Source organism: Strigops habroptila, chromosome 1, assembly GCF_004027225.2.
Source record: "Strigops habroptila isolate Jane chromosome 1, bStrHab1.2.pri, whole genome shotgun sequence".
In the NCBI taxonomy this organism is placed as follows: domain Eukaryota; kingdom Metazoa; phylum Chordata; class Aves; order Psittaciformes; family Psittacidae; genus Strigops; species Strigops habroptila.
In genome coordinates this window covers 115,266,972-115,283,290 of record NC_044277.2, presented here as the reverse complement: position 1 = coordinate 115,283,290, position 16,319 = coordinate 115,266,972, and the positions used below count along the sequence as shown (strand labels likewise).

Genomic DNA, 16,319 nt, shown 5'->3' with positions numbered 1-16,319 from the left:
AAGGATCAAAATCCTCCCCTTCAGTGCCCGTATCCCTCTAGCAGAGAGACATAGCACCTGGGAGTCACCACTCGAAGTTTACCAATGTCATCCCAACCGGGTTGTTAAAATAGTAAGCGATCTATTAATTATTGTTAGCAAGAACGACAATCATTTTCTATTTTTAGTGTCATCATTGCCCTTCTCTGGTTCCTGACCCTTCCAGCACAGGCTTCTCTTCAGTTTACGCAGTTTGCTCTCTCTGATAAGGTGTATGAGCGAAAATCTTTTTTCTCCCCTCTTCTGAAATCGAGTATTTGTGGTTACAACACAAGTACAAAATAACCTCTGACTTTTCTTTCACAGAAATCTTTGGAAATGTGTTTCCTAATTATTGCCAAATACAGAAACTCTCAGGAATAGTTGACTGTCTTCAGAGATTCCTAACAACTCAGCTGCTAAGCAAAAAAAAAAAAAAAATAAAATCCCACAAAACCGAAACCCCAAGCCCACACTCTTAATGCAAATTTGCAGCAAGGTATTAGAAACTTCCAATAAATACCTAAAAGTATGTGTGCTCTGACGAGATCCAACAGACAAATATCGAACACTTTTAACAGACTTATTTGATAAAGTACTTTTAGTATTCATAAACTGAGGAAACTATTGTTTACAGTAAAAATTTGACTTCCAAAACCACACATGCTGTGGTTAATATTTTTTCATCCTACATTGAACATTTTGAATGTAATTTTAATACAGGTTAAGAGTAAACTATACCACAGACTTAGCAATTCTTTTAAAGTAAACACAATATAGTGGGAATAGGAGAACAAAAGAAAACCCCACTTTTTGTTGTGCCTTTCCAGACAGAGGAAGGGAGATTAAAACTGCACTAAAGATGAAGCCAGTTCCAGCCTCAAATCTGGACAAGCCTGTAGATGGGATGTTGTGACTGAAGCAGTACTGCCTGTACCTCAGCAGGGCTTAATCACTCCAGCAAAACACTGCTACAACCTGACGAAACAGAGATAGTATATGCCTATTAATCTAAAAGCCAGAAAGAACACGCTCCCACTTATCTGTCCTTATGAACATAAGCTCAGCAATTCTTGCACCCATTTGCAAATGTGTGTCAGATTTCAAACAGAATGGCGAACAGCCTTAAGAGTCTCTGGCCCTCTCTGCCAGCTCCCCCAGGAGCCCAGAATACATGATCTGTCCCTTTGAACAGGCGCTGTATGTTCAGACGGGAGCCTGCAAGCCTGAATGCGGAATCTTTGTTCTCAACAATAGTTTCAGTGAAGGGGCTCTGAAGTGAGACTGACCACCAGGTACAGTGTCAAAGGGAGAACAAAAAAAATTAAGTGAAAATAAAAATAGAAACCACAGCAAGGCATGACCAAATGGAACATAATATCAGAGTAGACAAGCATTCAAAACAAAAACACAATTGTCAACCACCATATGTGTTACCTAAGGGAGTCAAATCTGTCCTTGGTTCTCCTACCTCTGTATGCAGAGACACACAGAAGAATTAACTTCTCAATCAGAAATTCCCTTTGACTGACCATTGTGCTTAAAGCCAGAGGGCAAGTTTTACAGTATTTGATCAAATCTTGATGATTATAGCTGTACATTTCCAAAATCTTTAACTGGCTGAAAATCCTAATTTCTGTTGCAACTCCCTTGCCAGTGATGAGCACCAGCTATGCCTGGAGTCTTCCTCATGACAACCTGCTGTGCATATAGGTCTACAGCTAAACACTAAATGTAGATCAGTTCATACTGCATTACAAAACAAGCACCATATGGGATACAGCATCCCAAAACCATAAATCATTTCCCAAAACTGCTAATACCTTGCATGTCAGTATGAGCACACACTATAAAAGCCTGCAACTGCAGTGATTTTTTGCAAACTTCAAATCCCTTCTATATAGTAATTGTGTCTCATTAAAGGTATTTTCTACTTTTGGTTTTTTTTCTCCAAGAGAAAAGCAGTTCTTACTGTTCAATACAAGACAGACTTCTGTTAAAGGGATTTGTTCACATATATAGCACAAACAGTGTACACAGTAACTGTCCCACCAACTGAACTGAGACAGCAGATCCCACATCACAAACTCTCACTCTCTCTTGGCATTTTACACCAATCTATGAAAAAAGTTATAAGACAGTACACTGAACTTTAAGCTATGCAGCAATATGCATACTAAAGTTCTAAGATAGCACTGCAACCTTGCTTAGGCATGAGGGATATCTATGTTCAAGCAAAGATTATGTCAGGCCTGCTGTGATTAAGGCAATCACCAGTGTAAGTGCATGTTTTCTAGCAGTTAAAATGTAACTGCGACATGTAAGTATCAGGCAAAACAACAGGCTGAGCAGTCCATTTTGCAATTCCACACTTATTAGTAGTCCCCAATTAGCTTTAACACGACGATCTCCAAAAGCGCCACAGGCCTTGTTAGGGCTTACCACAGTAGGGATACGTGGATTATGACAAGTGCCAGTGCCAAAAGACCAGCAGTCTCAATATGACAGAATTAAAAATCAGGATTTTTTACACTTAGACATGTGGTTTCCTCCCTCTTCCCACATTATTTGAACTGTATTAAATGACAGGTTCTCCCAAAATGGCCTTGCTTTCAGCCACGTTTTTAAAAAGGACATCAATAAGAATAATGCATGCTTAAATCTACATACAAATTAAGAATCATAATTGACCACAGTCTTAAATGTTAAGTAAGAAAGCAGATGATATTAAGATTCACATGTTGTCCTCACCTAACCTACCTGCTTTAAGAGACTGTATCTTATGAAACCATATGTGCCACTTTTAAACCAAGGCAAAAGGGTGAATTGAGGATAGCACTAAACTAAAACCTGATGTCCTAAAAAAATAAATAAATAAACCCCCCAACAAACCAAAAACAACCCACACTTTACTTTTTTGTCAGTTCTGTAGATTTAAAAATCACTCTACTATGTATCAGCTGCCACAAACAAAAGGGGGGCACCCATATAAAGGGCATCCATTTCACAGCCCTACAAAGATTTAAGACAGTTTTCTGTCTTTGACAAAACATGCCCTAACTTTGATAAATACAAGAGCAAGTTTGTCTTTGTAACTAAAGCTTAGAACAGATCTCAGAACAAGTCCACTGAAGCTGTTAGATATATTTCGTTGGATTTGAGATTATAGTTGTTTCGCAGACATTTATCACTATTAACAGGGAGCACAGAAGGAAGCGTCAGGCACGGTTCTGTGTTAAAAACTCTGTGTAGCGAGTCCAAACATGCAGTGGTGCCACCATAGGGCATGCTATGAAGTTTTTAAACTAAACACACAGACGACCGCTCCAGCAACAAATGGTACGGACAGAAATACGTTTAATATAACCCTTCGGGTACAGACAAGAGGGTGGCAAGTACTGGCTACAAGGAGGCAGAGGCCAGGCCCTTATTTCTACTGAAAAGCACCACGGTTCGAGTGGAACGGGGAGGTGGGGGACGGGGACGACGAAGCCGTACCCCAGTGCCGTCCCTCGGGGACAGCGCAGGGACGGGGCGGACAAGCGTCGGGAGGCCGCATGGGGGCTGAGCGTGGGGCGACACGCCGCGATCTGACCGCGGGGCTGGGAGCGTGGGGGGCTCGAGGGGCAAAAGGGGCGACCCCACGGAAACCGCCGCCCCGAGAGCGAGGACGGCGGCCGTTCCGCAGGGCGGGAAGCGGAGCCGCCGCCCGCGCCGCACGGCAGCGGAGGCGCCCCCCCCCCCCCCTTCCCCCGGCCCGGGAGCGATGCCCCGACTACGAGGGGAGCCCTCGGCCGGGGCAGCAGCCGGTCCTACAGCTGCCGGGGAGCCGCACGCCCGCACCACTCCCAGCGTTCAACTCCCAGCAACTCCCGGACGGGTGGGCAGGAAGAGAGCGGGAGGGAGAAAGGGAGGGAGAGAGGGGGCGGCCATTAAGCCCGCTCCAGCCAAGCCGTTCCCCGCGGCGGGAGGCGGCCGCCCGGCCCGGCCCTGCCCTGCCCGCCGCGTACGCGCAGCCCGCGCCCCGCCCGCCCCCGCTGCTCATACCTGGCCGCCGCTGCCGCCGCCCGGGGGAGGCTCGTTGTCTCCATCTCCGCCGGGTGGCCCCGCTGCCCACCGGGTCGCCATTATTTCATTCCCGGTTACAAAGGAGGAGCAAATCCTCTGGAGCCGACATCGGGGAAGCGAAGGGAGAGGAGGGGGGGAAGCAGAGCCGCTCGCGCACACCCGAGGCGACGAGGCCAGCCCCGCCGCCGGGGGAGGGGGGCTCGGTCCCTTCACGCAGCTGCCATAGGGAAGCGCGCCGGGACGACCCTGGGCTTCAGCTGCGCTCCCCGGCTTCTGCCTTCATGGCTGGAGAAGAGAGAGAGAGCAGATGTGTCAGTCCTCGGCGCGGGGACGCTGCCGCCTCCTCCGGCACCCGTCCCTTGTTAGGCTAATTGCGCCCGCTCGTCATCTTCCTCTTCCTCCGGCTCCTCCTATCCAGAGCCCCAGCCGCGGGGAGGAGAGGGCAGGCGGGGAGAAGCGGGAGGCGCCCGCTCCCTCCTACTTCGCTACACACAGGCTTTCGTGCCGCCGGAGGGAGCGGCGACGGGGGAGCGCTGCCCCGGGCCGCGGAGGAAGGGAGGGAGAGGAGCCGTGGCTGCCGGGGACGGCAGGCCGATCGCTCCTCGCCTTGGCCCGGCCGAACTTTGATCAACTGGTGGAGTACGGGGCTGGCAGCCAACGGGCCGCTCGTTCACCGGGCCGGGCGGAAGCCGCCGCCCGTTCGCGGTCCTCGTCCCTGCCGTAACCAGTGGCGTGACCGGGCGGGGGGCGGCGGGAACGCACAAACGCCGGTTGGGAAGCGGCAACAAAAGAGCCCTCCCTGCAGCAGCGAGGCCGAAACCCTCGCTCGGCAGAGCCGGGCTTTTGTTTCCCACACGAGCCTACCCCGCTCCCAGCCGGCTCCCTCCCCTCGTCTACGTAGCCGGAGCCGTTCGCGATCAGACCACCGCGCCCCACGCCCCGCCCGCCACCCCTCCCTCGGGCCTCCCGCCTCTCTCCGCACAGACGCGCCGTTTCGCCCCGAACGCGGCAGCAGGCGCCCGCTCCGGGCCGGCCCTACCCTGCCCCCCCCGCTGCCAGCTCCGCCGCCGCCAATTAGGGCGTCTCGGCGCTGGGGGCCATCGCGCCGCGCCAGCTGCGCCCGCCGCGCTCCCCCGACTACCTGGGCACCGGCCTCGCCCACCGCCGCAGGCGGCGGCTCGCTCGCTGCGCTCCGGCTCCAGCCCCGGCCCGGGCTCGGCGTGAGGGGGAGCCGTGGGTGCGCTGAGGAGCTTCAGCCAGCGCCCTGCTGAAGGCGCGGGGTTTTGCGCGGCGGAACCTTCTCCGCGCCACTGGCCGCGACCTCTCGGCGGGCCAGCGCGGCACCTCTCGTCGTCCGCGGCCCCAGCGCCAGAGCACGGGTCGCCTCTTCCCCCGTCCCGTTACACCACCGCCACCAGCCCCGGGAAGGCCCCGGGTCCGCCCCAGCGCCTCGCGGTGGTCCCCGCCCTGACAGGAGCCAGGGCGGCAACACCCCCCTTTCCCTCAGCCCGCCGACCCCGGGCCGGCAGCGCGACCCCGCGGCGGGCGGCGCTGCCTCACCGGCCCTCCAGCTGCCCGCCTCTTACTCGGCAGCCCGGGGGTCTCCGGCCCCTCAGCCTCGCGGCGGCGATGAGGCGTTCCCGGCGCTATCGCCTCCCGCTGCCTCGGCGGGTGGGGAGCCCGTCCCCGTCCCCTTCCCCCGCCTCCAGGCTGGCGGTTGCTGTTCCCTCCAAAAATCCACCCACCTTCTCAGACGACACCGCGAGGGCAGGAACTGGCTCCCGGCTGCCTTCCAGGGCACCCGCCCTGCGGCCCGGGAGCGCAGAGCCCCGCCGGGCCCGCACCCCGCCACCGGCCTCCGTCCGCCGCCAGCCCGCCCGAGGCGGAGGCGTCGGCGTTTTCTGCCCCCCCTCTCCCGCGCTTTCGGGGGGTGGTTCACACAGGACCAGCCTGGTGTTCCGCCCCAACGCAGAACTCGGTGGTCCTCTCGCCGTCTCTGACCCGCACCTGGCTTCGTGAGGGCTCGCCCGGCGGCGGTAGCGGCCGCCCCTCAGGGGGCTCTGGGATGGGGCCAGGCCGGAGTCCTGAGACCACTCTTCGGTGTGGGGGGAGCTTGGTTTTGTTGTCTTCTTAAGGTGTTAAATAAAACCATTTTCTATACTTCATATATCGTCACAGTGTGTGGTGTTTTTATTTTTTTTTCCTTAAAGGGTTATTTTCAGCATAGAGGCTGGACAAGTGAGGTCCCTGTGAAAGGGAAAGGAGAAGAGCAAAGCATTTATAAGAAATGGTAAAGATCTTTGGGAAATGAAAGGTCGTGTCTTGTTTGTGGGCTCAAACTAGTCATGTTTTGGGTTGTGGTGAGTTTTTTTACTATGCTACTCTTAAGTGATCTCTGAAAAGAGGTGACTGGCCTGGTTACCCCTCAGCAACTCGTGTTGGCAGCAGGTATGAATACTGGTATCCAGAGAACTGGGGAAAGAGCTTGCATCCAGTAGCTGGAGGAAAAGTCAGTCCAAGTGCTGATTTGACACCCAAGGTCACATTTGCCAAGTTTAAAAGGGTGTTAAAACTCAAGGCCTGTCGCATTTACTCAGGTGCTTACCCACATCTGAGTGCTGCCATGGATTTCATCAGGTGTATATACAGTTAAGAACCTGTAGTGGTTTCTGAAGAGTTTGAGTTCCTCACAGATTTCTGATGTTAAAGGCTACTTTGTGGCCGAACCTGACCTGGACCAGAGATTATATACACATATTTTAAATAAGCATACTGCTGTCCAGCTGGCAATACACAGATGGTTCTGTCCAGCTCCCGAATTGTTTCTCACTGCTATCCAGGCCCTGAGCAAACTATTGTAATATAGTCTGGTCCATGTTTTTCAAAAAGTTAAAAAGACTGGAATTAAAATCACTTGAGGTTTTTGAAGGGTGGAGAAGGGGAACAGTGGGAGCACTTTTCCTGTTTAGAAGCTGTTAGCAAACAGAACAAAGTGTAGCTGTGTGCCCGGCTGCGTACTGCTCTCTGCACTATAGTAATCATGTCAATCCACAGAATATCATAAAAAATCCATGATGTATCTAAAATCAGTTCTGTGTATTCAGAATAATTACTTTTTTCTATAGGAACCACAGTGCTGACTCCAAATCTAAATTAGCATCGTAACTAATATCTATGTAGAAAGTTGTCAAATTTACAGAACATCTCAAAGAGATTAAACCACAAGTAGACTCCGAGTGATCATTTAGTATCTATCAAGTCTCTATTTATATCAGCACAGCTACATCAGTAGAGTGACAAATCTTCCATTTTTACTTTTCTTACATTTCCAGTCAGTTTCTCTAGCTTTAGCTTTCAAACTATAACAGGAAGATGAAAATATCACAGATGATGAAAATGTGATCCTAGAATCACAAATTACTTCATAGCTAGGCTGAGGAAATAGATCTTATTATTAACTCTGAAAAGGTTGTATTTGTGTAATTATCAAAAGTATTTACACGAGCAAATCTTTATTGAACTGTATTTCATTTTCTTCCTCTTAATCACAGTGTTCTATTTTTCTGTGGCAGATGCTTTTGTTTGAGGTGCTGGGGTGTTCTTATGACATTCATGTATAAGGCTATGGTGCTGTAATTTTTCATTCTAACTATGGTGCCATAGTTAGAACAGAAGAACTTAGAGAAGGAAGCAACCTTTCAGGAACATGCTCATTATCTTGGATTCTTAACACACAAGCAAAACCTCGGAGTCCCTTATCCACCCTTGAAAGTGATTTAATAAAAGACATTGCAAAAGCAGAGTTAGGGTAACTGAAAGCGGTAATTTCACTTTCTCACCTTCCAGTCTGAAGGTGTTGACACATACTCAGCAGACAGCTGCAGCAGCTTAAAGCGTTAGCACCATCCTACTGTTTATTATCACTCCTTGCTAAAGAGTACCATCCCCACAGGAGAGCTAGTGTGGACATCTTTGAGCACATCTCAGCCACTTCAGTGCAAAGTCTAGCAGCTGAATTTAAATTGCTGAGGTAGGCAGAGTTGAGCCTGCACTGCTGTCCAGGACTTGAGGTGTGCTCAGTCATTCTGTTCTGCCCATTCTCTGGGTCAGTGGTGGCACAATTATGGGGGTCTATCTTCTTAAACTGTCAATTGCTGAATGAACGTGTTGATATCTTGAGAATATAGAAGTTCCAGAGGCTAAATTGTGGACATCAAAATTCACATGGCCAGGTAGTCTGGAGGACTGAAATTCATTAAATTAAATATGTTTTAAGGACCTGCCCCCTTCCCATGTGATCCTTAATATCTGCCTCTAGCAGGGCCCAGGGGTATGCCTTTCTTTCTTTGTATGATGTGTTTAGACATCTAACCTGCATCCAGCCCACTGTAAGGCAACTCACTTCCCAAGCAGTTATATTGTTCTTGCCATCTTGAAGGCCCTCTCTTTTTCTCACCATCTGCAGGACACCATGATATGTCAGACCTGAGGTGCCAGGAGCAGTGAGGAGGCTCGGCCATAGCCAGTCCCAAATGCCCTACCTTTGGGATAGAGAACAATACGAGTAGAGAGAAACAGAAGTTAAAGTGAAAGCAGGTTTCTTACAGGTCTTTTTAGATTAGATTATTGTGGAGTACCTGAGTAGGGTAGATTAGATAGGCAGTAGTGGAAGATAGCAGTAAATCTTGGGTATTTCGTGCTGTGATAAGGAGAAGAGTAGAAAGTTTGAAAAGTTAAGTAGGAAAAGGTCTGAGCTTAACAGAGCCTGAATTTGGGTATGAACGGAAGAGCGAGTGGAAGTATGCCTCTAAGCAAGTAGGTGTTTGTACTGATATTTGCTCTCAGAAATTGCCACATGGAGCTGCTGAGGCAATGATAATTCTGATAACCCTTTCCACCATGGACCCCAGCTGCTTAATCTCACCGTTAGGGCCCACTTTGAGAGGTTCAGGCTGAACATGGACACCTCTGTAATATCTTCTGTTTTGGAGGTAACGAATGCTGCTACCTCCCTGAAAGTGTTTGTGAGCACTGCTGTGAGCACCCTGGCTACAGACACTTCAGAACAAAACACTGATTGGCATCAGCCTAACAACTCCCCGCTCCCAAGGATGTTGACAGGTTTGCTGTGTGAGGATGATTCATTAGATTCTCCCCAAAATGGGAGATCGAGAAGTGGATGACACATACATTTTTCATTAATTGATATTTCCAAGATACTACAGCTAGTAGGCAGTCCCTTCCTAGACATGTAAAAGCCATGAAATCTTGACTAGAGCTGTGCAGTAATATGACCATTTTCTGCAATTGTATTTGCTTTACAGACTTCTGCACTGTGATTCCTGTGATTCAGTCATGACACAGGCATCTGTTTTCTTTCCAGCACTCGTACATTATCATCCTAGACATCACTAGTGATGGCTGTTTTCTTGATAACTGTACCACAATATCGCCTTTCATTCTACAGATGTTCTTATCACCTACACTCTGGCAACAGAAATAAATGTCATCACTGCCATGCCTACATCTTGGTTCCCATGTATACACTGAACTCTGCCCAAAGTGTCTCCTTTCTTTTATTTCAAACTTCTCTTTACAGGAGATCACACCTACCTCATTTGGCCCCGGATGCTGATGCTTTTCAAGTGCTTCTGAGCACTGTCAAAGAGAACTGTAGCCAGACCTGCCACTGGGTCCATTAGTAAGAGAAGATTTTGGCATCCTGTCAAAGAGAACTGTAGCCAGACCTGCCACTGGGTCCATTAGTAAGAGAAGATTTTGGCATCCTGAAGCTTCAGTCATGCTGTCTCCACCAGTCACAGGGTGCTAGGCAATATCCCATAGAAGTAACACCATTTTAAGGGCATACAATATTCTGCAGGCCTTAGCCTTCAGGGAAAATATCTGCCTGTCTAAAGTTGTGGTGAAAAGGAAACATTTGCCTATTGAAAGCCAAGGAGGATGCTTAAGATGTGTGGTGGGCTGTGCATCTTAAGCGTGTTAAGGTGTCCTCTATCAGCTGGTACAGTGGTCAGCTCAAGACCACTGATCAGAGACGTCCAAAGATCTTATGATGAGAGAGGTAGCAGCAGAAAGTAGCAGACCTTGCAGGAGGTGACCATCAAGGCACAAGAAATGAGACAGGACATAAGAGGACTATACTTAGGTCAGACATCCAGAGAAGGATTAACATTTTGAGCAAAATTCAGATGGATAAACTTAAAATAAAATGGAAATACTACAAGAAGAATAATATATTGAAGGCGTGGGTAAAAATGTATAGCAGGGGCTCCAGTCTGAGATATGAGGTTATTTGCCAGCAGTACCTGTGAATAATGACATGTGCAGAGCAGGTACAGGGCAAACCTGCGGGAAATAGTCTTCTGTGAATGCTTGGGCACTGAAGCAGAGCAGTGCCGTTATCACCAGACTTGCTGAATACAGGTGAGGGGGAGAGAAAGGGATTCTCTGTAAAACCAGAAGTGTGTCGCTGCTGACTTGTATGTCCTCAGAATATCCTCCAGCACTTAGCTAGCCAGCCCGATGGGCAATGCAGCCTATTGCCTTCCCCTGTGATCCTCCTTCTTGCCATAGCTGTAATTGACTTGAGGCAATGAGGCAGCTTGAGCGTGACATTGCATTAATGCATGGCAAGTCCAGGACCATGAGGGAAAGATCACTACTGGGCATGCTCAGTGAAGCTGTGAGGAACAGTTCTGGCTATGTCATGAGACTGCGTCCATTGGGTAGAGATGTGCATGGGAAGATGACTGCCCCTTCCATGCAGAAGCTACCAGGGTTTATTTCCTATCCTGTTCCAGGACAACTCCCCCACCCGCTGCTTTGAGGACACCTCAGCAAGATGCCTGTTCCTCCTGGCTAGTGTCACTGATCCATTGCCAACAGAAGGAAGCTGTGTTCTGGTAAGAGGCTCATGGTACTTCGCTTCCCTTCAGAGCAAGGATGACCAAGTAGCGAGGGAAGTTATTCGTCCATGAAAGATGTATCCAAAACAGAGATGGTAGAAAATTTCTGATGTTTTCTGAATTCAGAGCCTAACTTGGTACTTATTAATACTCCCCTGTGTGCCTGCATATACCCTGAACTAGAACTGGAGGTGTTTGCCCGAGGCATCAAGGCAGGCTGATGCATGACTCCTGCAGCAATAAGCCTCTGTCGTTCACATCAATCATCCCTGCTATTCTATCTGGAGTTTGATACATTTCGGTGGGTTTGGGGCATTAGTATTTCAGTTCCAACAGCAAACTTGTTACTCTGTAAAGAAATATGAAATTGTTCAAGCCTGCAGGAATTTACCATCATCCAGCCAGAGACAAAAGCAATTTCAAGTATAATTCAGTGAGCCCAAGGGAATGAGTTGCAGTGTAAAATTTGAGCAAGTATTATTATGGCTAGGAGGAGCCCAGCAGAACTCACTTTACTTTAACTTGGGTTCCTAGCAATGAAAATCTCCTGAAACACTCTGAAACCGTAAGCAAAGCAAAACTCCTGTTTTTCATGTTTTGCTGTTGGAAACTGTCGCTGTGGAATAACAACTTGTTTCTGAAAATGCCATGCCTGTTTACAGCAAGATTTCCTAATTCTGTAAAGGTCTAGGGGAAAAAAAATATCACTCCCATCTCTTCTGCATTCACTTAAACTATCTACATTCCTTCATTTGTTTTAAATTAGTGGAGTCAGAGTCTAACAGATAAAGTCATCAGACTCATCTCTGCTGAGGGTTTATTCACTTTAGGTCAAACAATGTTAACTTGTTTTAGAAAGCCAGCAGGGACTATTAGATGTGCAGCATTTTCCCTCAGAAACCCTCCCCTCCCACACATGCACAGTTTAAGAGTTCAGCACAATAAATACCCAATCTATTTAAAATTGGCTGTGACAGAAAAGGTTTAAGTGCTCAACGGCAGAGAAAAGTGAAATGACAATTTAGGTTACCTTAGCTTCTCTACTGAAGTAATGGCTCTGTGGTTCTCTGCTATCAACTGGGAGGTGGTGAATCAGCCCTACTTTGTAAAATGTTTAGTGTAACTACTGAACTGACGATTTAGGTGGAAGTAGCGGGTGATGAATTGACAACAGTGTTATCACTCTCTCCTTGCTTTATCACGTAATCAGCAGCTTGATCAGCTGATTACTGAAACCGTGTTTTAGTAGCACAGTGGTGCTAACAGCTGTCTCCAAAATCCAGGCTACACATCTTGTATTTTTACTGACTATCCACAGCTTCCCTTTATATGGGCAAAGTGTGACAGCTTTCTCCTGAGCCCTGCCATTTAACAGATCTTTCTCTATAGCTGGGGCTGGATCAAGATAGCTTTCAGGCATTGAGAAAAAGCTCAGGAGTAAAAATGGTACATTTATATCATGTATATTGATTTCACCAGAACCCCACCTCCTTCCAACAATGACATGCTCCACCCAAAGGCAGTATATCAGTTGCTGCTTTCTTATTTTGCCTACTCTGTCCGAAGAGCTTTTGCTTCACTTTGAGCTCGTTAGAACCTCACTCCCATATATCCTGTAGAAACCAGGTCCTCAGCTTTTACTGGCTTCTAAACCTGACTCCACATGCTGCTACGTATGCCGACTGACCACTGCTCAGCTCTCTTTTCACTGAAGAGAGAGACACAAGAGATGCTCTCTGGGACAGAAGGAGCCATCTAAAGGCCAGAAGGTCTCTAAACCTGTAAGCTGATTACTATTTATGGGGACTAGGCTCTGAAAGTGATATTACAATGTTTGGCTTTTCCCCCACTGCTTTCCCACCACCTATCTTCCTGCTCTGGCTTTTAAAAAGTGAGATAAAAATGGGGAGACGGTACCAGGAAAGCATGACCCCACAAAAAAGAAAAACAAGATCTGTAAAGCAAACTGGATTTATGTCTGTATGGTATGAGTTTTCCAGGAGAGGCTGGATTAGGAATATGTTTGGTATTTTAACAGAGCTAAACTGTCACCACTCCACTTCCTGGAAGAAGTATTATAAATTCCCCAGCAAGCTACACCCTACTTCCAGAGAAAGGATTGCCTATGAATGTTGCTTTCAAGGAGGAGAAAGTATTTGATTCATTCTCTTTCAGTGTTTTACAAATCCTTTGAACAAACATCAAATGCTGCAGAAGATGCTGGCTGATCAGTTAGAGGTACTATCTACTGAGTGATTCTGCTCTATTTTTAAGGACCAACAGAGACAACTGTGAGAATAGGGATACCTGGGGTTGTGTTCAGCTTCCTAGTAGCTCATGTGCCAGTACGGAAAAAACCCCAGCCATGTAAATTATTGCAACTAATGGACAGAAATGCTCATTAATTTTCTGTAAACAGGTGATGCTGACTGCCTATGCAAACCGTACTATATAAAGAAGAAACATGCTTCTGAACTGACTGAAGAAAGCATTGAATATAACATGTTTCTAGTGTGACTAAATTAATTGTTAGCACCCTCCACCAGTTTGTCCCTGTTTGGCAATGGACTTAAAGTTGCAAATCTAGACAAAAATCAATCCAGAAATGTGATCAGCAATAACATAGTGCTGGGAGAAGTTGAAATGAAAGTAATGAGCTAAGGAACAAAGCCACGTTTACAGAATATTTTCAGCCCAGTCTTCTGCTGAGACACCCTCAGATGTTCATTTCAGAACTGCTTTCCCATAAGAAAGCAGCAGCCAAATATTTTAACTCATTAGATATACTTGAACTCTTCACTGCAGTACTGTGCTGTTTCACATGCACCAGACTCCAAATGGCTCCATGTGGATGCAAAATATGTCCACACAAAGGTCATGTGCAGGATTAGACCAAAGCGTTACAAGGGAGGCCAGGGGAAATAGTCCAAGTTACTTTAATTCTCAAGGCGGTCCTTAAGCCCTAAGCAAAATAGAAAACAAACTCTGAGCACAGTAATGCAAAGCATTTTTCTCCAAAGTCTAAGGACAGGGCTTCATCTTTTTGATATAGTAAGAGTGGTCTTTCCTTTTGATCTGGTGGGGACAGAGTATTAGATTTCAGGACTATACAACTGTCTGAGGTGAGGGCCACAAGTATTCTACAACTTCTGTAAAGGTTATTAGCCTTAATGACTGCATCTGATTAATACAAAAAGAAATCTAAAGGGGAAACCCTTGTCCTTGATCTGCTGTATTCCTGTTCACTCTTCTCATTCCCAGACTTGTAGAACCAGCTGCAGGAGCCACAGGTTCTGTTCCATTTGTGATGTGTCAAGCGCCTCTCTTGGAAACATCCTTAAGTTTAGGAAAATCTTGCTGAAAGCCAGAGAAAAAGCAGAGATTTGCACTAGTTGCCATTTGTCAAACTTTTCTATTCACCGAGACTTTTTTTATGCTGTTGATAGCTTCTATGTTTATTTAATCTGCTTTCCCTTATTTATTGTTTTTCTTTTGCAAAGAAACAGTTATTAAAACATTGCCAGCACAATAATTTTCTTAAAATTTAGTCGTATTGCCTTTTGAACTGTGTGATACTTCCAAAGCACGAAAGAGTTAAAGAAAAATAAACAGATTACTGCAACTTTCTGCATTTCAAACCAGAAGTAAATAACAGCTGTGCAGAGCTCAAGTCCCCTTCCAATAGCTAGCTGCTTCAGTGAAGAGGATGAACTGAGTGGAAACACTGCAGCAGTCATCTTTTGGCCTTTCCTCCTGCAAGATGTTTTCTGACTCCAGCTCAGGGGATTACGTTCTTCTTGATCATGACAATATTGTTCTTACAAGAACAAAGATGAGGGCAGACGGCAAGGCACGCTGCTTGGCTCGCTGGGAAAGGATGGTCCATGTTAGTGTCTCCTGAAGACAGCTACCTCAAACAGCTGCCTACTTTAGCTACGCTTAGAGCCAAATGGTTATTTCACAGACTGCTGGACTAATGAAATAGTGCCCCACCGTTTATGCTACTCTGCATTGAAAGAGGGTCTAGGAACAACTCACCCAGCCAGAGGATATACCAGCTATAGGGAGACTGGCACTTCTAGGCAAGGGGATTGTGCTGGTCCATGATACTGCTCCTTGCAGAATCGTCTGTAGGAGCATGGCTGGAACATCTTATTAGTTGCAAAGGTGTCACTCAGCACAGAGCGGACTGGCAGGCTGCTCGCAACTGTGTCAGGGCTCACTTGCCACCCTTCAACAGACAGCGGGTCCACTTAGTAGCTAAATATTTTTGGTTCTTTGATAAATGCCAGAGCCTTATTCTTGTAATCTACGGTCTAGACTATTAGTCTTTTTGCTCATTTTACATTGGCTTCCTCCAAGCCTTTTCAGCCTCTGCCCATGCAATTTCCATTGACTATGCATAAGATACGTGCAGAATCTAAATGTTCCTTAGCGTATTGGCTGGAAATGTTTTAATTAAATGGATCTCATTCTCCCTCTCTCCTTCTGGCTTTTAATGAAAAGACTTGCTTTTGGTTCCAATTCAGAGCAGGAGCACTGCTGAAATATTGAAAACGTTAATGGATTAGCAAAGTATGCTGGGTACTCTCTTTGAAAAATATGAATGTCTTATTCACCTAGCTTACTGTGAAGGCAAGAATGAGAGGCTCTTGCTGTGGATAAAGATGTTCCACCTGGAGCTGTAGCCACTGTTGCTATCTCCAGGTGTAAACAAATCCTTTCAGATCTGGCTGCAGTAGGATTCTTTCTGGACCAAGAGGGCGCCTAATAACATAACCCCCTCACATCCTGAGGCAAGGGGAATTTTCTTCCTGCCCTGTGGCTCTCCAAATGCACTAGACACAGAGGATGGTATTCATGACACCTGATTTACCCATCTGTAAATTATTCATTTGATCTGAGCTAATCAGCTAGGCTCTCTCAATAGTCAATGAAGAGACAGAAGTTGACATGACTTGCATCAAGTTCTTAAGGTTTTTATTTCTCTCCACTGACTTCTGGGATAGCCCAGACTGCTGTAACTGTAATGGTATATTAGTAGCCTATTTCCTTTTAGTCCACTGTTACATTGTGAGAATTACAGTAAAAGTAACATGTTATTCCTGTATATAATCCAGCACCCCTTTGATGACTAGCAGAGAACAGCTGTGCAATTCACTCTATATAACTGCACATATACAAGTATTAATTATTTCTATATTAAGAAATACGGATGACATGAGTTAACAGTAAGGCTTTAATCCAAGTGTGTAGGGGGAATTTTCTCCTGGTAGCATTGCTGTTAACCAAGTATATTAACTGAGA

At 46.8% G+C, this 16,319-nt stretch overlaps 1 protein-coding gene across 7 annotated transcripts in view; it reads right to left on the bottom strand.

The window, feature by feature from the left end:
• The window catches only part of ARHGAP21 (Rho GTPase activating protein 21), a 111,323-nt gene extending 105,205 nt beyond the window's left edge, over nucleotides 1-6,118 (bottom strand). For 2 of the 7 annotated variants that reach the window (XM_030482052.1, XM_032919864.1), the window contains exon 1: nucleotides 4,066-4,906. In XM_030482052.1, coding sequence (XP_030337912.1) covers nucleotides 4,066-4,146 — 81 coding nt within the window. In that variant the 5' untranslated portion in view covers nucleotides 4,147-4,906. Of the gene's footprint in view, nucleotides 1-4,065; nucleotides 4,907-4,950; nucleotides 4,982-5,227; nucleotides 5,526-5,646; nucleotides 5,758-5,831 lie in introns of those variants that run through there. The other 5 variants (XM_030482012.2, XM_030482003.1, XM_030482032.1 and 2 more) reach the window with 5 other exon arrangements.
• Nucleotides 6,119-16,319: the final 10,201 nt, after the last annotated feature.